General features: G+C 40.6%; 1 protein-coding gene across 2 annotated transcripts in view; it reads left to right on the top strand.

The window, feature by feature from the left end:
• MPPED2 (metallophosphoesterase domain containing 2) overlaps window positions 1-20,735 on the top strand; it is a 109,189-nt gene that overhangs the window by 31,576 nt on the left and 56,878 nt on the right. For both annotated transcript variants that reach the window (XM_041423292.1, XM_041423293.1), the window contains exon 3: window positions 6,565-6,746. In XM_041423292.1, coding sequence (XP_041279226.1) covers window positions 6,565-6,746 — 182 coding nt within the window. The remainder of the gene's footprint in view (window positions 1-6,564; window positions 6,747-20,735) is intronic.

Here is a 20,735-nt window from a genome sequence, read left to right on the forward strand (position 1 = left end):
CTATTTTCCTTCAGCTGAGAGACTTAGTGATAAATTTTAACAGAAATTAATTAACAAGTTTCATGTGATTGCCCTATTCCAGGACTTGGGACTGGCTCTAAGAGCAATAACAAATATCACAACATAACAAAGCTGTGAGGTTTGAATAAAGAAACAAATACATTTACACAGCAGTTTTCACAGAGAAACCCATTCTTTTCTCCTGAATTTTCCATGCCAGAGGGAGCATGTGTAGAGACACAGGTATGAATTCAAAGAAACAAAAACCTGAAGATATAGAAAATATATTGCTTTTGTTTTCCCATTTCAAAAATATTGTTTTCCATTGCCTTAGCTGAGAAGGGGGAACTGACAGCACTAAGAAACAAGCTTTTAAAAGTGTTTGTTTTTTTTTTTTTCCCCCAGGAAATATTTGTATTTTAATCAAAAATAAACACACCGAGCTAATTGGCTCTTTGAAGAAGTATTTTGTTTGCAAACTTTGAAAATAGGAGTAGCAAGAAAAGTATGAAATTATATGAGAGGAAGCTAAACTGTAAATAAATACAATGATGACTATTCACAGGAGGTATGAGTAGGATGCTTTTTAAAAGCTAGTTATATAGCTCTGTTTTAACTATCTAGTTACTAGAGAGGATGTCTGCAAGTGACTCCCAAAACAGAGTAAGTGCAACAACACTCAAGGATTTGATGTGGCACACAGACTTGGAGCCTGTGCTTAAATGGATGCATAATGAATACTTATTTAGATGTCATAAAGAATAAACCCACAAATTCAGTCACACATATACCCAGTGGAGTAATTACTGAGATGAAAAGCCAGCGTCTGATGCGACACAGGCTGGGAAGGACATGGGCCCGAGTGTCATGGGACTGTTCATGCATCTGGAGAGCCTGGGGACAGGAAAATTACCTGCTTTTCTGCTCACCTCTGGCAGAGGCAGCTTGCAGAGTGGTGGGCTGTAAGCAGGAATAATGCTGATTTGGGCTGTGGGGAGAGGGGCTGCAGGAGGAGTTTTCAGCATCTGTTCATGTTTTGTCCATTGTGGGTGCTGCGTTCATCTGAGTGATTTACTCCATGGTAGGAAATGGAAACTTTCCTGGCTTAATAAATTGGTTTCTTGGGAATCCCTCTCTGAGAGGGGATTTGGAGTCTGAATATCTCAAAGCCTGAGAGAGCAGGGCAGTGAACAGTCTGTGGGGTTCCCAGGCTAACCCACCCCTGTTAGATTCAGTTTTCTTGTAACTCAGAAATAAAATAACAGAAAACATTTTAAAAACTTTTATTCTATTTTCAATCTCATGTAAAAAATTACAAATGTTATAATTTACATTATTGCTATTAATCAAATAGTATACTATTACTATTAATCAAAAACTGTTTCTTAATTACAATACATTAAAAGTGTTTCTCAACTTACTGATTTTAATCACACTATACTATAAATGTTTTAAAACTAATCATCTAAAATGACCCCTCATAAGTTTTACTACAATACATCTTCGATAGTTCTATTTCTCTAAAATATCTAGTCTCATTTACGAAACCACCCTTTAAAACTTATTTCTAACTGTATTTCTCTCTCAACAATATCTATCTTATTCCATAGTATTTCTAAATCAACGTCTCACCTCAAAGTTTGTATACAAATGCATACTATCTAAATTTTCTATTAAACTTCAAAAATTCTCTACAAATTCATTCCCCACACACCCCAAGACCCTTATTTTCAGCATTTGAGCTCGCCCATGCAGAATTATCCTTTATAATCAAAAGTGACTCCTTTCAGGAAGGTGGTGCTTGTGTGTTTTCTGAGGTTTTTTTGCAGCAGGGTCCCAGCGTGGCTGCAGCTGTGTCCGTAGGAGGGCTGCACTGCCCTGCCTGTCCCAGAGCTTTCCAGCCCTCCTGATTTATAAGACATCCTCATGAGTAACTGGTGTAGGCTTGGGCTGAAATGCACAGTTAACGTGTCTCTTCTGTGGCAAGACATCCTAAATCAAGTCCTTTGCCCCTGCGGTGTTGTTGCGTTAGGGATGGTTGAGTCAAGTGACACAGATTTTTGTGTTGTTAGAAGGTAAATGTGGAGTTTATTATACATCACATTCTTTTTATAGACAGCTCTGATTGGTCCTCAATTAACACTCCTCACATTATTGGCTGATTAGGAGCGATGCTCTTCTTGGACACATCTTACAAGTACACAAGTAAGTGCAACAACACACGTGGGTTTGATGTGTGTTGACTTGAAGCCTGTGCTTAAATGGGTGCATAATGAATACTTATTCAGATGTCATAAAAAACAAACCCAGAAACTGAGTCACAGATGTACCCAGTGCAGTACAGGCTGGTAGGAACAACACTCTTCTTGTGCACATATACTGTACACATGCAGTGTACTTAGAGTGGCTAATTAGGAACAACACTCTTTGTGCACGTCTTACAAGTAAACTACAAGTTTAAAACACCAGCTGCAAAGATTAAGGGTTATTTTAATTCTTTCTCTGAGCTTTCTCAAAACTCCCCAGAAGAATGCCTGGGGAAGTTGATCTGGCTTTCTCTGTGGCCAGACTGTCAGCATCCACACCCCTGCACGTGTGAGGGGCCCAAGGATCTGCCCTTGTGTGAGTTCCTGAATTCAGTCCCCACTCCCTCGCTGGTCAAACCCCCTGGTGTGGTGTGTGTTGCTCATTTGTGCTTATTTAATCTCTCACTTTGAAAGCCAGGGTGGGGTTTGCTGTGAGCCCCAGGATGGAGCAGTGCCTGGGCTGCTGTATGCACAGCTGGCGGGGCGAGGGGCAGCACTCACCCCCTGACCTGCGCTCATCCACCTTTGGAGGAGCTGTGCATTTGGGGAAGGGACTCTGAACGCCACCTGAGCCAAATCAGAGCTTGGGTAATGCTGTCCTTTCAGGTAGTGTGGGAGGAAATGCATCTCTTGCAGGAGCCCCCATATTTTGTAAATCTGAGGTTTGTACCTGGGGGACTCTTGAAATGAGAACCACTGGTGGTAAGGGCAGTTTAGTAAAGTATTTATCTGATAAACAAGGTTCTTGTAGAAGTGTATGAAGGTTACATTGTCCCTTCTGATTCCTGGACCCTTGTCATAAATGCATTAAATGTGACAGATCTTACATTAGTGTCGTGATCTCGCAAAGCAGTCATTGCTCAACTGCCTTATGGGATTTCATTCTGGGTCGTACAGAAGCTTTTTAAAATCCAGCCACGTGCCTGATTTTCTAAGGTGCAACATATCTTAGTTGTTTTCTATGTCCTGATTACTGTATTAATCCTAATATAGAAACATTTAAATTATTCTGAAATATCTCTTACTGCATCTTTCCGTGAGCATGCTGTTCCAAATGCAGTAATCAAATAATCAGTGAAGTGTTTCAGTCTGCCAGGTCAAGAAAATGGAAGACAACCAAAGTGTTGGTGGTGATGGAGAGTGTCAGAGTTAGTGGGATGCACTGTGTTTGCAGCAAAGGTAAAGAACAAGTTGAATTTCTTAGGTACGTGCTCTGATTCAGCAGAATGGTGGTGGACATAAATAATTCTGATTAATTATAATTATTGTTATGACTAATTATAGTTATTAGGGCTGAAATAATTATTTTATTATTTATTATTTCATCTGCTTGAACTGCAGGAAGGGTCAGATGCAGAACTGCCACAGAGGTTTTAGCAATGCCAGTGTGCAGCCCCCAGCTGCTGGTTTGTGAGTAGATCAGCAAGAAGGATGAAAGTAGAAAAGGAAGAAAGCAGATCAGGAGGAAAGGTGATGCTCACAGCCCAGGGTGTCACCAGAGCTGTGAGAGGGCCTTCAGAGTCCAGTCCTCTCGGGATGCAGTGGGAAAGGAGGCTCTCATATTGCTGATTGCCATGCTGCAGCTGCGGGTGGAAGGAAAGCGTGAGCCTTTAGGACTGGCAATAACACCACTTTTATTGAGTTTTATTGAAGGACTGTTCTGAGTATGATAAATGGATGGACTGAACACAATCACCTGCAGTATCTCACTTGGAAATACTTAGTAGGAAAGCTCTACTGAAGGAGAGAAGGAAGCTAAGACGCAGATAAAAGGTTACTTGGCAACATCATGGTGTTTGCAAAGAAGAGAAAGAAGGATCAGGGATTTAATGAATTTTGATTATAGAATTTTCTGTAAGTCATGGCATGAATGGAAAAATCCTAAACCAGGTTTCAGTGTCATACTCTAGTGCAGGACAGGGTTTGTTTGGAAGCTGCAGAGCAAAGCCTGGCTGCTGTGTTCAAACAAACTTGGGCTCCCCAGGGCAGGCAGTGCTGGTTTGGCTCAAGCAGAGATGTTCTGAGCAAGTTCTGTGCTGATGCTGAAAGCTGGTGTTCATTTCTTGTGCTGTCTGGAGTAAACAGGCTGGGAAGTAGGGAAATGTTGATTTGGAGACCCACATATTTTGGAAGGAAGGCACCATGTAGGAAAGCACTATGGCTGCAGTTCTGCCCAGCTTGCCAGTGCAATTTCAATGGGTAAATTAATTTTCCTCTGGAGTAATAACCTTGTTGATTTCAGACCCTTGCTGAGGAAAAAAAAAAAAAATAAAATCCATTGATTGTTGGATTTTTCTCCCGGGTTTCTGCAGTGGTAACCAGTTTCATGGCTCAGGTAATTGTACCTGGTGCTTTGGGTGGAACAGGAGCTACAATACCAACCCCCAGGAAGAGTCATCCACTAAATTCTCTGCTCTCCAGTCCAGCTGGCAATAGAATCAGTTTTTAAAGTAAGCATCATCTTGGATAGCCTGACTTTTGCAAATTAATTCAGTGGTCCATGTCAATGAGGTATGGTGCTTTGATGGTAAATACAGCTTGATTGGAAAGACCTAATTATGGTACCTAGGGAAAGTCTAACAAATATCTCACCCCTTCTGCTTCCCCCACTAATATTTTAGCCGTGAATAGTCTAAGAAATAGAATAAATAATATATGTATAGTATGTATTATATATATATATTGTATATATCAATGTAATATACTATATATAATAGCTAACAAATATAATAATATAATATAATTTAAAATTCTAACAAAATTAAATTCTAACTCAGTAAGTGCATTCACAGGGGCAGTTTTCCACTGGAGACCAGGACATACCCATATGGAGTCTGATTTCTGGAGCCACTCTTTTAATAAAACTCCCCAGGGCAGGGAGCTGATTTGCACCCTGCAGGCTGCTTCTGGTCTTTCTCACCTGTGCAGGGAGCTGAAGTTCAAGGCACTGGCAGAGGTTTTCACACAGTAAAAACTAAATGCTAATTTAGCTTACAGTTCAGTAAACAAAAGCAATACTTCAAAAGTCAGGATTTTCTTAAGGTTTGTGCTTTATTTTCTGTTACTGACCATACATCTCATCATAGCTGTGGGGATTTAGGACAAACAAATTCACAGTGATGTCTGCTGGTGTTTGGATGCTTTAAAGTAGCTGGAGCTTGGTTTCACTAGCCTGATAATTTGAGATGTAAGTGGACTGTTATTCTGACATAACTCCTAAATACCTCAACATTTCCAGCTGAAGCTAAGCTCTAACCATGATCAAAGTGGCACATCAATGGAATGAGCTGAAGTTTTGTGGAACTGGGATGGGATTTTCTGTGGCACTAATCCAGATGCTGTGCTATTCAATTGTTGAGCAAATCAAATTATGGTAACTCTGCAGAGAAATAATTGCAGTTCCAAAGTAGGCAATGGGTTGCCTCTTGTATTTAAGTTATTCTGTTACAAATTAGACCCTCTAATCACTAATGCATAAAGCATTTCGATTACCTATTCTTTTTCCTCTTTTGTGCTTAAAAAAAAAGTCACCAAAAACCAAATGACCAGACTTCCTTGATGGGTCACATGTAGTTGATAAGATCAAATTACCAAATACAGCTTGCAAATAATCAATTGAACTAAATTTTTAGCATTGTTGGCTATAGAAAAAAAAAGTTTTATACACGATTGCTTAATGTGATAGCACATCAGTTGCTGACTTTACAGATTCTGGGATGATGAGCTCAGGATTTTGTATGAGTTTAGGAAGCTGTCACTATGTTCTGCAGTTTCCAGCCTCCACCAAAGCACTCCTGAATGCACCTTATTGTGTGTAAACAAATGCTGTATGCTGAGAACCTGTGCCCTTGAACAAAATCAGCTGCTGAGCTCAGGTGAGAGCCCGTTCCTGGCCCACCTGTGAGCCCTGTTATCCCATGGCCCTGTGCCTGTCCCCGTATAAGACGCAGCACGTAAAACACTCGAATTCAAAGCCTCCTAAATCCATTTTTCCCCGTGTCTAAACACACTTTAGTACCACAGAGCGGCCGTATCTTGCGTGTATTTAATCTTCCTGTCCTCACCAGGTAAGTTTTTAGCAGCGCTGTGGTCCCTCCTGGGTTTTTGGCAGAGCGTGGCGTGTGTCCGTGGCTGCGTGGCTGCTTTCCTGGAGGGAGGGAGATGTGTGCTCACACTGTGACACTGCAGCTGATATCTGCAGTAATGGACTGAGGGTTTGAACCTCGTGACAGTGACGGGATCTTTGTGTCTGCTCCAGGGTGGACCCCATCCCATATGACACTCCGAAGCCAGCGGGCCACACGCGCTTCGTCTGCGTCTCAGACACGCACTCCAGAACAGATGGCATCCAGATGCCCTACGGGGACATCCTGCTCCACACGGGCGACTTCACCGAGCTGGGACTGCCCTCCGAGGTTAAGAAGTTTAATGACTGGTTAGGTAAGGAATTACTGCCTTTTGGTGACCCCAATTAACCTCTGCTGTCCCGGTGTCACTCACTGCCTGCTAATTGAATTAGGGCGCTGGAGAATCTCCCCCTGCCCTCGCTGCGCTTGTCCTCATGTCATGTGCTGCTTCTAGCCTCACTTGTTAATAACAATAATAGTAATAATAATAATTCTGTTAATTAAGACAAATTCAGAGACTTGGTTGCATTTCTGCATTACCCTGGGGAAAAGATTCATTGCACAACAAGAGCTGTGCAGCCACCCGGGGGTACCGAGGAGGTGGTGGCACCTCTTGCAAAGGATGCAGTGTTCCCCTTAGCTGGTGCTGGGGGGATTTGTGTGCACTCCAGAAGCTGCTGCTCACTGTGATTTGGGTTTGCTGTGGCTTACAGCAGAGCTGGAAGTGACAGTGTATTGGAAATGATCAAAGTCCTTCTTCCCATGCGGCAGAATCAATAATGCTGTTTGGAAGAGAATTATTATAGTAATATAATAATATAACAACATATATATGTAAAAATATATTTTTATATATTAAATATATTTTTATATATTTTTATATAAAATAGATATAAATAATATATCTATAATATTATAGAAATATAAAAATACTCTATAATGTTAATATATAATACTCTATATTCTATATTATCTATTATAATTATATACTATATTATTAATATAAATTATAACACACAATATATATAATATAATAGATAAAAGATATAATATATATAATATATTACATATATTATATTTGGAGAATTTTTTGAGGGGTGATATTCACATGCTTGCCCCTTGGATTTGGAGTACTGGCATTTTATCTTTGAGCACAGGCAGTCACCATCTCTTTGGTAGAATACTGTCTCTAGGGAGAGAAAAAAAAAGATTTTTCTATTTCTGTTTTTTGATTTCTACCTCTATTTCCAGAGATAAAGATCATTTTAAAGATAGATAATGAAAACTTTTACCCTTAAACCAGTACCCCATAAGTTAACATAGTCCATAAATACAACTGTAAAAAAAGCTTATAAAAATAGAAGAAATGTCACAATTACAAATTTTCCCAAGCAACTACTATTCGTGAAAAGAAACACGAAAAAGCTATTTTCTTATAGAGAAGTCTCCATAACCTTAACAAGAAAGACTTGTCTCCCTAAGTAAACTAAAGAAAGGTTATTCTAAAAGTAGTAAACTAACTAAAATTTTACGTTTTGTTTCTTTACATTATCAGTAAAAAAGAAAAGGCTATAGAAAGATGAGAAGTGTCCTAAAAGTTTTGTTGTAATTTTTATTACTTTTTCATTTTGTTGCTATTAATAAATTTCTCTGTAGGCCCTTTTGAAGTTCTAAGCCTGCTTTACCTTTCCCCTAGTCCTACCTCAGAACAAGAAATAAGAGAGTACATCCCAGTGAATGCACTGGTGATGAGCTCATTAGTACATTAACCAAAAAAACCCCCCAAATTAACAAATCAAACCCACTACAAATACCTTCCATATCCTGCTGTATTTGACAGCAGTGCCCTGACAGCCTGTTGCTGGAATTGATTAAATTAAATTGATTAAATTAAATAGCAAAAGCAGAGAACCAAAATGAAGGAGGGGAACTGTTGCTGTAAATGCCACTGGCAGGCTGGTTGTGCACTGCCAGCTCACCTCTTGCTCTAGAAATACCCACAGCTGAAGGTGACTCGAGCAGCTGATCTTCTAAAAAGCATCAGAATGGATTTACAGCTTTATGTAAAAAGTATTTTGAAGCATAGCTCTGTCAGGTTTTGCTGCAGTCTCTCTTGCCTGCTGTGTGATGGCAGCATCTCTACATGTTTTATCCTATGTGTGTCTTACCTATTTTATCATATGCAGCACCTCTACATAATTTTATTGCATTGGAGTTCCTTGGCTGACCCTTCAAGAGATACGTAGGGGACATTTGGTTTTACAAAAAGAGGTTTTTCAATAGAAGAACTTCTACATTGTCTGTCTTGTCATCCTTCTTTGTGTTTTCCTCATACTCTTCTTTTTACCTGACCTCCTCTGATTTCCATAATCCTGTTTGAATGGGTGTTTTCCCTTCTTTTTTTTTATGGCTGTGCACGCTTTTCCTTCTTTTTTTTTATTGCTGTGCACATATTCTAACCATACCACTGCAACTTAGCTGTATTGTTCTTATTTTTAGAAAGTGGTACTAGATTTGATAGGCTCAAAACTATCCTTTTTCCGTGTGTAGTTGCAGCTCCAGAGGAGGAATTGCCTCTTGGAGGGCACAGATCTCCCTGAGTGCATTGCTGAGAGCAGTTCTCTGGCCACCTGAGCTCCTCTTTGGCTCCAGAGTGACTTCACAAATTTCACAAATGCTGTTTAGGTGCAGCCAGAGCCTGTGGCCACTGCTTGGCATTTGAAACCACTCAGGGCTGCAGGAAGCCAGCCCAAATAATCTGCCAGGGTGCTTTCACCCTCCCAAGGGAATCCTGCAGGGCTGGCAGCCACTTGGCATTCCTTGCATCTAACAGGGGGGTCATGATGATGTTATTTTAGCACATAGGTCCTTGGCTTAACATTCCCCACAGAAGAACTATAACACTTTGGATAGGTGTGTTCCAGCCTCAGTAATTTACCAGGGGGCTTTCTTAGCATATAAGCATAGTTCATGTAGAAGACAGTGTAGTGTTTATCTCAAAAAGCAGGTTTTGCAGGCAGTTTCACTGAAACTGGAAGCTCTGACTGTGTGAGGGCCTGCTGGCTTTGGCCTCAGGTTTTTATAGTTCAGATACAAAGAAAATCTTTAATTACATATTGAGAATCCACTTGCATTTTCTCATATATATATAAAGACACATATATATACATACACATAAAAAATGTGTGTATGTATATACACACACACACATATTTGTGTATATACATATATTTGTGTATATACATATATATGTATATATACACACATATATATATACACATATATGTGTATATATGTATATAAATGTATATATACATATAAATATACATATATATGTGTGTGTGTGTGTATATATATATATGTATGTATGTATGTATATATATGAATGACAATACCAGCTATTAGCCTCCTGGCACAGGGCAAGCTAGCAAGTTGCTTCACCTGCAGGAATATTGGTGAATATTTGCTTCAGGAATCAAAACACCAAGGTCAGGCATGTCCTTTTGCCTCTCTTTTCAGACTCCTGTCTCCAAAATGTGTTAATTGTGCTTTACCGTTTATTATGTTATTATTTATTCTGTGTCTTATGAAGATTTAATGCCTTCAAGGATGTGAGGTGGTGATGTGCTCTGCTTAAAAAAAATACATACCAGGGGCAAGCAGGATTCCTTGTGCTTCCTCAGTACCATCTTTTTCCACCATAGTTGGTAGGAGCCTTGATCCAGAGCTGCACACTGTGAATCAAATACAAGGTGGTCCTTACAGAAAAATGTTTTGCCTTCTTTCCTGGCTCTGATTTTCTCCACTGGCAGTTGTGTTGTGAAGCTGCAGTGAAGACAAGGCATCCGATCATTTATGTCGTGAGGGAGAGAAGCCAGAACAAAGCTAGTTTTTGTTCTGCAGCCTATCTTACCCACTCTGTGGTAAAAACCAGGTCTTGCCTCCATTAGAATAACTGAAACACGTAACTGTCCATCGTTTTTCCTGGCAGTGAAGCCGAGGGGAAGGCTGAGAGATGATTATTCTGAGCTCCTGCCTTGCTTGTCCTTCACTGGGCGTTACATATCCCAGTTTTACAGGGCTGAGAGCACTGCTTAAACCCTGCTGGTTTACATTTTTAGAGTCTTGCATCCCTTTGCCACAATTTGGGCCTTTCACCTGGGAAAAACGTTCAGCATTTTGCCTGTCCATTTCCCCAACACTCATCCTCCTCCCTTGCCTCCACAGCCAAGCCATGGAGCTTGCCTTCCACACCCCCTTTCCCATTCTCCCAAGTTCTCAGCCCTTCCAGCAGCTTCTGCTAGTTAAATGCTTTTTCCCTTTGGCTGTTACATTCTCATTATTGGTTTTGCGTGGAAGTCAGCTGGGCTTATACATTGAATAACCTCTGTGGTCACTTAGTGATTGCATACACTGGCTGAGGTAATTTATTCACTTTGTTTTGGTGTGAACATGTCCCTCGGGTCTTGTAACTGCTGTAATCACTTGACCTTAGGGACTGTTAAATGCTTTAAACACAGTTATTTTAAATTTATAATTGTTTTCATTAAAAATCTCTTATACTAACTTAACTAATTTTGCAGTAAACACAGCATTACGTGCTGTGGAAGACCTGAGATGTTATTCTGTGCCAAATGTATTTTTTACTGAATGTTTCAACTTGCTGTTATTATCTCTGTTCATATTTTTCCCATCCATTCTCATTCAGTCATATATGTGAAGTGAAATAGAAGAATATCTAATTATAGCTCTGTCTTGATAGTGCAATATTTCCTTTTCTCGGTGATGGGAAGTGATTGAATAGCCCATAAGAACTGAAGAGAAAGCAAAGACACATTCAGGCAGATAGGTCTTTAATGAGTTGATATGTTTATTTTGCTCAGTTACTGTGGGTCTGATTGTGCATATCTTGGCTCGTGTGAATGATTTGAATTCAGTTCAGATTTTTTTCTCAAATAGCCCATTTTGTACTTTTTTGTTTAGTGTTTATGTCACACTGTGTTCATTTTTTTCGTTCTGGTTTGCTTGTTTTTCCCCCCATGCAAGGTTATAAAGTATACCACTGCACGAGCTTGGCAAAATCTTGGATAAATTCAGTAGGTGATCTTACTCCTGGACATTGTCTGTGGGGCTGAAAGCTGAATTTAGCTAGGTTTTTCCCGAGTTGTTCTAGGATTTAGCAACTTGACTCTTCCATGTTTTTTGAGTCTTGCCTTTGTTCTGAATGCTTATTTCTTTTAATTTCTTTGGGATAATGACTGTAAACACTTAGTGAATGGTTTAGTGGCCAAATATATGTGGGTTTGTTCTGGAGCAAATATTTCTTTACCTGTAATATGTGCTTGCCTCTAGTGTAAACATTGTTGCTAGAGCTAAAAAAAACCCCCAACTTTATTTTTCTATGCTGTAGTTCCTTGGTCATGTTACTTGAAGTGAGAAGAAAAGAATGATTTTATAATTTTAATGCAGAGGTTTTCTTGTTACCTCTGCAGATGCCGATGTGGTCCTCAGCAAAGTGTTGTCAATTATTTTTAAAGTTCATTTTTGTGTGACTATTAGTAATTCAAAATAGCAGTATCACCTTGGAATTGGTTGTTACGTGGAATAGATGACAAAATGTAAATGTGGTATTGCTCTCAGAACTGTGGACAGACACTTGGTTCCAGTCTACAGTTAAATTTATGCATTAGTGCTGTGGAAATTTGAAATTGTATTCAAAACTGTTAAGCCAGACACCTGCCAGAATGTGTTTGATATTGAAGACAGCATAATTCAATTAAAAAAAAAATAAAAAAAAATGAACTGTACCAGAATAGTATAATAGTAAGATCAGGCTCTTATCACTGTTTAAAAATGCAGGGTCACATTCCACTTCTATCCTTTCTCAATCTCTCTGGTCTGGTGTAGTTATCTGGCTTCATCTCCTCTCCAGGCATGGCTCATTCAGGCTTTAGAGCCAGTGTGTTCCTTTTACTAATGTACACTGAGGACAGTTCCAGTGTGGTCAAGTGTTTTTCTGTATTATTTCTGACTATTTTGGCATCCGACATCACACTATTTTATATTAAAAAAAACAAAACCAGAGAATTTTAAATTTCTCTGGATTCAGAGGAGTATTAGCTCAAAGTATTCTGGGGTAATTTAGAACCAGAAGGAAGCCTGTGAATATTTTAAAGTTAAATTATGGCAATAAAAACAAATCTCTTCTTTTTTTTATAAATTGATTTATTTCTGATTTGTGTTTTTTACCATCTGGAGCATATTTTGAACTCTATATTGCTCTGCTTGTTACAGCTAGAATGAATAATTGACTAAACATAAAATACCATTTTGATGAACAAAACTCTGAGCACTTGAAAAAAAAATTGCATTCATTGCAAGTGAAAGAAAATGCTGAGGTGGCTTTAATCCTGTAAGTATGTGTGAGTTTGGCACAGCTGTTCTGGGAGAGAGGGAAGCAGCTCCCTGGAAAATCTATTAATCCAATTTTGGAAACAACTCTGTCTTCTGTGATGGCCCTGGTGAAAAGCTTCAGACACTGGGGTGGGATGGAGATATTTTATTTACAGCTTGAGCTGGTGCTGAGGCCTTGTGGGTTTTTTAGTGATTTAGTTGTTCTCTGGGTTACGGATCTCACTCTGTCTTTACCATAAACTTTTAAAAAGCTTCTTCCTATTTTATTTAGGGTTTATTGCCATATTACTACTTAAGAATGTTTCCTTTACTTTTGTTCTAACTCAAACTGTGTTTAATGTCATGCTTAAATTCCCATTTGTACTTAGTTTTCAATTCCCATATGGCTTGCCTGAATTAATAATCTCTGCTCAGCTTTTATTAGCATATACCTTTTTATAATCTATTATTACTAATTTTTAGCTTTGTTTTGTCTTCTCAAAATAATACAAAAACAGTCTGAATGTTTCATTTTATTATATTAAGTAGTGGGAAAACACAACCATATTGATTTTTGGTAAGAGGCTGAATAATTTGTCTTGATGGAACAAGCTGTAGTGCAGTGTGAAAACAAAAGTAGGAGAAAGTACAAAATTCTCCTTTTGTGCCAGGGTTATGGCTGCTTCTTCATATTTATCCGCTGCTCTGGGTCAGATATGAGATGCTTTGTGGGAAGCAGAACCCCAGAAGTGTAACTTGGAAGGTAAAATAGAAGCCATTGGATAAAATGAATGTTGAGGTAGTAAAATTTCCACTGACTGAAATGGAATTTATGCCCGAGGAGCGGTGTAAGATCATTCATATGTGATCAGTTCTTTCTTGTTCTGTTCTTGTTATTCCTGGCAATTCTTCATAAAGAGATTTCACAAAAATCCATTTTTGCTATCTCCTAATGGTCTATAGAGAAATGTGAGTTTTAAAGCTGTGTTTTCTGCTAAAGTGTAAAATTCTCTTTATGAATTGCCACGGTCAGTCAAAGCAAATATAAAGGTGTTATTTGACAGCCATTAGAAATCTTGGCTCAGGTGAAATGTGCTTTCAAAGAGAATAATGTTCTGCAGTGAATGGCTCTTTATAAGTTTAAACTAATATATTCATTTGGTAATTTTCAATGAAAGGAAGGAGCCAGTGAGCACTGCAAAGTACTGCACAATTCTTGAATGGATTTTCAATCACAATAATTGCTTGGTCATTTCTTGGATCTGCTTCCCTGGGCTGCTAATGTTGTCTTAGAAAGGGGGAGGGGATGATCAGGTTTCTTATAACAAGCTAGAACCAAACCAAATGTATAAAAAACCCCAAATAATTCTTCCTTTCAATTCCCCCTTTCCCGCAAATCCGCTTTGAAACAGAAAAGAGATTTATGGTTGTTGTATTGAGCAGGCATGGGACAACTAAAGCCCCTCAAATAGAAACTTCTACAGACATTTTCATCAGATTCTTCCTCCAGTGCTGCTGCCACAGCCTCATATTGTAACAAGAATGATTTTAGTGGAGAGCAGTCGAGGGCTGGATTCTTTGTGCACCACCAGTTAATTCCTTCACTTGCAAATTTAATGTTGCATCGAAAATACAAAGTGCAAAAGTACTTCTCCCCTACGTTTTCACACCGTGCGTGCCATATTAACAATAGCAAATTAAAATGAGTCCTCCTGTTAGCAGAGCATCACGTTGCAGGCTGGGAAGAACAATGGTTTAGGGGTGGAGGAGTTGCTTTGAGCAGAGAGGGGTTGGGGCTGGGGAGAAAGCACTGCGGATTTTAGTATAATGTGAAGTGTTCAAAGAAATTTTATTTCATCATAAAGATTAGCAGGCTGTGTAATTCAATTTAAAGCTGGTTGGTGGTTTTCTGTTTACTACAAAGCCTTTTTCTTTTTATTTTTTTTTTTATTGCCACTATTTTTTTATGTTGTATGTGACTACAAAACGTCATAGACAGCAGGGCTGATCTTAGGGGTTTTATACTTCCCACCTGCCTTCCTCTTTTCCATTCTGCATGTTAGGAAATATGTGAGATTACCTTAAACTGAGCTGCAAAACAGTCTATCAGTGAAATGCTATCTTGGATTTTTTTGGCTTGTATAAATTTTTTTTTTCTTTTGTGGCCCAACAGCCACTGAAAGTGAAGACCTGTTAAAAATGTTCAATCGAGAGGATTGAATTGAGCTTAAAACTCAAATGTTAGCATTTATTCACACTGGTTGTGGACATTACTGTACTGTAGAAAAGCAACATGCAGCAATTTATGGTAATGCAAGACTGGCAGACCTTTATCTTACAGTAATTGCCTATACTAGGGGGTTAATAAATGTTCCAAGAATTACTGACTTTTTTTTTTCTTGAAGAAAAACAGCAAGCTGCTTATTGCTGGCTATAACCAGTCTGCATAGCTTGTTCATTAACCCTCTTGTTGCAGGGTTGGGTGTTTGAGCTTGGGGAATTCCTGCATGGGAAGGATGTGTCCTGGCACACAGAGGCTGTGAAAGAAAGTCCTGTGCGACTCCACATCTCCCCTCAAACCTTACTTGCCTTTATTTAGGGAGTAGATTGCTTTTGGAGGGTGGGTGTCATGTTTGTGGGCACCAGCCACTGGTAAGGAGAAAAAGAAGAGGAGAACCACTTTATCCCAGAGCTGAAGGAACTTATGTTTTCTTTGTCCTGCTCAGTCCTGGGCATGGCAGTGAATGATGGCACCTGCTCTGTAGGGGGGCTCCAAAACCCACAGGCAGCACCCTCAGCCCTGGGAGTGATGCCTTGGGAGGGCTGCCCTAGAGCAGAGGCTGGACAGAGCTACAGAATAAAGCAGGGATTCATTCCAAGGATCTCCTCCATGGATCCACCTTGGGCAGCACAAGAGCCCAGCCAGGGCTGCAGCCAAGATGAACCCAAATGGTCCCAAAATGAACGAGCGCTCACGGGGTCTCTCCCTGGGATCAGCTCTGCTCCATGTGCACATTGCAGTTCAGTGTCCAATTCCAGCTCAGCCCCTGCACTCCCATCCTGCTTGTTTTTCTCTCTCCAGCCCACGGGGTTTGTGCTCTTGGGCTGAGATTGGGATCATTTGTCCTTGGTGCCCAGCTGGAGCAGGAATTATTTTGTCTCCCTGCTCTGTGCACAGAGCTCACCATCCCCTCATGTGAAGCCCAGACCCACACACCAAAGCAGCACAGAATGTGAGAAATAGAAAAGCCAAACCTGAGGCATCAGGAGGGACCCTCTGTGCTCCTCAGCTGTGACACCAGGCTGGGCTCAGTGCTGGGCTCACAGGAGGGTTGGGTTGTGGTGGCCCTGCCACAGCTTTGGGAGTGTTTGCGATGTTTCTCAGGACTTTGGTGGAGAAGGAACAGAGCAGCACACCAGGGGACAGTGGTGTAAGGAGAGAGGCCGTGGAAAGCCAACACAGAGGAGAACAAAATAACATCAAACTGGGGGTGGGCTGGAGACTACAAAGAAGAGGGAGACAAATGAGAGCACAGGGACATAAAGTACTGGACCTGCTCTTTTTCACTTGCCTTTTCCAGAGCTTCATCTCTTCTGGAGTTAATAAAATTAGGAAATGAGAGCTCAGGAACACTCTGTACTTTGAATTTCCTGTAATTTTTGGTGAGTGAACCATAAAGACCTCAGAATTATGTGCATCTTTTCTGTTGAACCAGAAGCTTTCACGTTACAGGGCAGGCTGGGTACCAGAGTGCAGTAGCTCCTTCTCTCTTGAATGTTGCCATTACTTTTTTTTTTTTGCATAACTATCCGACACAAAGGGTTCTAATTTTAAAACAGTGCTGCAAATGATAAAAAATTACCCACATGTCCTTACTTTTCCCTGAGCTGCTCTCCCCCATATGTTACTCTGAAGGCTCCCTGCTCCCTCAGCAGCACTTGGCATTTGCCTTCACTACTGAGAGATGAGCAGAGAAGCTGCAAGGCAGGCAGGAATTTGCTGCAGCTTTGTGCAGGAGATGTCTCCTGAGCATGGCAGGGAGGGAATTTGCTCCTTCTCCTCTCCTCTGACCCAAGTTTCAGTGGTCACTGGGAATAAAATGACACAGCTGTAGCCAGACTTGTGGTGCTGAGAGTGAAGGTCCTGGACTGCTGTCCCCTCCAAAACCCCATGAGGGCAACAAGGCTGGGGGGGGGCTTGGAGCACAAGCCCTGTGAGTGAACTGGGGGTGCTCAGCCTGGAGAAAAAGAGACTCAGGGTTGACCTCATCACTCTACAACTCCCTGAAAGGTGCCTGTTCTCAGGCAGGGCTGGGCTGTTTCTCCAGGAACTGACAGAGCCAGAGGACACAGTTTCCAGCTCCACCAAGGGAAATTCAGGTTGGATATCAGGAAGAAGTTTTTTCCAGAAAGGGTGATGAAGTTCTGGAATGGCTGCCCAGGGAGGTGGTGGGGTCACCATCCCTGGGAGTGTTTAACAAAGCCTGGATGTGCCACTGGGTGCCAGGGTTCAGCTGAGGTGCTGGGGCTGGGTTGGACTCCATGATCCTGAAGGTCTCTTCCAACCCAGTGATTCTCTGAATTCTGTCTGTGCAGAAAGCCACTCCCCATCTGCTGTAAATGACAATCCTGTGCCATTAGCTGGAGTGGGAAGGGCAGGGGGGATGCCCTGCTGTGGTGGGCACCCAGGCTGCTCAGGGACAGGGGAAGGAGGGGGAGGCAGCAGGCAGCTCTGCTCTGGCGGTGGAAGGAGTCTGGCACTGCAGTCAGGTACCAGAGTGTGTCCAGCTAGAGGGGAAGCAATACAGCTATTCATAAACTACTGCTTCCCTGAGACCAGCTGTGAAAACAATGCTGCTTGCCTGCGAGGTGAGAGGGTTTCTGGGCAGAAAGGAGAATAAATAAGGGATAAATTGTTACCTTTGCCTTAAGTGACTGAAATAGCTGCTCTCTGAATGCTTTGTGCTAATGACCTGCTCTGAGTAACTGTAGTCGTTGTGTTATTCAGCAGAACTTTGCCTGCACATCATGGCTTTTTACAGCAGGTTTCTCATCCCATTTTTTGTTTTAAAGGCTAGAAAAGGTGGCTAAAATGGGTAAGTCAAGAGAGACCCTACTCTGCAGGAAGCACACTAGGTGAAAAATTGCATACTCCAACAATTAACCATAGCATTTAATTACAGAGAAATGTTTATTGGTGGACCAGAACTCTCAGTGTCTTTCTCTGCACTAAGGTACAGATGCTGCATTTTAAAAGCATTTCACTCCTGGATTAGTGGCTTACAATTATCCTTATTGAGGAACAGAGGTGGTAGTAGCAGAGGGCCTGACTCCTTGTAACAGGGGCAGGAAAGATCAAGAGTTTCACCTGAATTCTGTCACAAATAAAAGCAAGCAAACTGTCTGTTGCAGAACAGGGTTTACATTGCATACAACTGTTTTTAATTTTTTTCTGTGTTGTCCTGCCTTTGGAAGGACTATTAGGAACTATTTCAGTTTTCTGCAATGAAATTCAAAGATTTGGATTCTTAAAAAAAACTTCAGTGTGAATTTGGCCGGTCTGCTGTGAGTTGCTGGGATGCTGCAGCACAAATTACGGCCCATAAACTGGAAATTGAAATTCTGCAAAGCCAGTAGAAAAGAGGAGGTGGCAAGAAACAGCAGCAGGGGTGAGCCAGAGAACTGAGAAATCACTGGTGCCAATGTCCATAGTTACCACTCCAAACCTTTGTCAGGCTTCAAGCTTCCTTCTCACTCTCTTTTTAGTGTTTAGTGTTTGTGCTTAAACTCACAAGCAAGGGATCTGTGCCCTCCTCCTGCTCAGGAATTCTGGATGGCCAGGAAGAGAACCTGCACAAGAGGAATTGAGCTCCTTGCAATAACATGATACAGCTGGAGTGATTTGGTTGCCTCTCTCAGTAGCTAAGAAACCACTCTGTGAGCTGGATTCCTCAAAAGGAATTTCCTTAGGGGGCTCAGGAGATTCCTGGTGTCGAGTTCATCTTGGAAGACTGTAATGGAATGTTTAGCTTTATTTGGAATAATAAATTTAAACACAGGGCTCAGAAGATAGCGCTGGAGGTTGCTAAAGACCTTCCTGAATGTCTGAGCTGACTGTACTTTCTGTTTGCATTCTCTGTGCACTTTCTCTCTGTGTTCTGTCCTCCACAAACAGCTCAGCAAGGCCCCTGGAGGCACTTCTGGAGCACACATATCCCTGCTGGATATCGCACTCTAGGAGCAGAGTTGAGTCTCAAGCTTTTGATTCCTGCCCTTCCCTGTCAGAAAAGGAAGGAGCAGTTCCCAACAAACATCAGCATTGCCACGTGATAATATGTTTAAAACTACCTTGGAATATCAAACTTGCGTCTTATACTTCAGTGCTTACAAATAAAAGCACAAGCCTTGATCACAGGGTAAAATCTCAGGAGCAGCTAATTGCTTTAGCATACTGGAGGATGTTACATTCTCAGAGTTATTAAAAAGCTGTCCTCCTGCTTTTAGGCAGTAGTTCATGCTTTTAAAGCCTCTGGGATATTTTTAAAAAAACCCCATTTTATCTTATTTCTTATCTTTATTTTCCTTGTGATTATTCTCACTATCCCTGCTTTTATCTTTCCTCTTCTCATTATGGATATTTATCCACATAACACTGATGCTGATAGTTGGTTAATTATGACCCCCACCATGTTTTGTAGTTTCCCAACAATATGCTCAAAAATAATAATTTTAAAGGAAGGATTTCAGTTCCAGGTATAAAATCGAGAAGTTATAGGATATAATGTCTCATATAAAGAAAATAGTTTTTACAAGCTTCTTGTTTGTGTATTTTGAGCTTTTTCTCTTTGGAAGAAGTGCTCTGAATGCCTTCCTGGGATACAGGAAAAAGGAGATATTTGAAGGGATTTTTTTCCAGAAACACTGTCTGGGCTCTGTCAGGCCAGAAGATAGAGGAAGGTGATTTCCTACTGCTTTGTGCATTTGTAAGTCTCAGAGACTTTCTTCTAAAAATGAGAAAACAAATAATGGGAACTAGCTCAAAGACTTGGGAAACAGGAAGATGTTTTGGAGGTCATTTGTTTCCCCGGCTGGTGCATTTATTTGCTCATATTTAGATAGGAGGGCAGCTACTGGGAGGATCCTGACAGGGGGGTGTGTGTTGGGCAGTCCTGTGGGTACAAAGGGAAGCTCTGCTGCTTGTTTAAAGGTCTCTGTCAGTAAGGTAGAAGAATTTGGGGCAGAATCTAGATCTGGGTCCTGCACTCGTAATTCTCATTTCCTTCACTAAGTAGTGAAAAAATGATGTCAAACCATGTTTCTCTTTTAAATAAAGATTTCACTTTTTCTGGAAAATCTTGTCCTTTAGCTTTCCCTGGCCTTGTGCAGTGAAAATCCATGTACATTAAAATACCAAGACATTGTCTGTGATAATTATGATTAGCTTAATTACTTTCTGTATAATTATTTCTCAAGATGACCTCCTTTTTGGTGGCTTTATTCATTTATTTTAGGTGGGGGGGAAAGACTTAATTGGAATTGTAGATGACAGAGATAAAGGGTATGTTCTGGGAAATAGGTCCAGATCTGTTTGTGTCAGGCAGTGGAAGATGGTTTTTATATTCTTGAGATTCTTGGAGAAAAATAATTTAAATTGATACAGTATGTGTGTGCACAAGGTAATATCAACAACCAATATATTATTTCAAAATCTGGTGAATTTCTTCATGGAGGATTAGGTTATATAGTTGGTGGGCTCTGAAAAGAAAATAGAATTGTGTATTGATGCCTTTAGAAATACTATTTGAGGACAATAAAATGTTCTCTGGAATTCCCTCCTGAGTGGAGAAAATGGAGTTTGTTTGCAGTAATTGCATTTTCTGGCATTTTCTTTCGCGCTTTCCAATATGAG

Source organism: Onychostruthus taczanowskii, unplaced genomic scaffold (assembly GCF_017590055.1).
Source record: "Onychostruthus taczanowskii isolate IOZ18803 unplaced genomic scaffold, ASM1759005v1 scaffold76, whole genome shotgun sequence".
Taxonomy (NCBI): Eukaryota; Metazoa; Chordata; class Aves; order Passeriformes; family Passeridae; genus Onychostruthus; species Onychostruthus taczanowskii.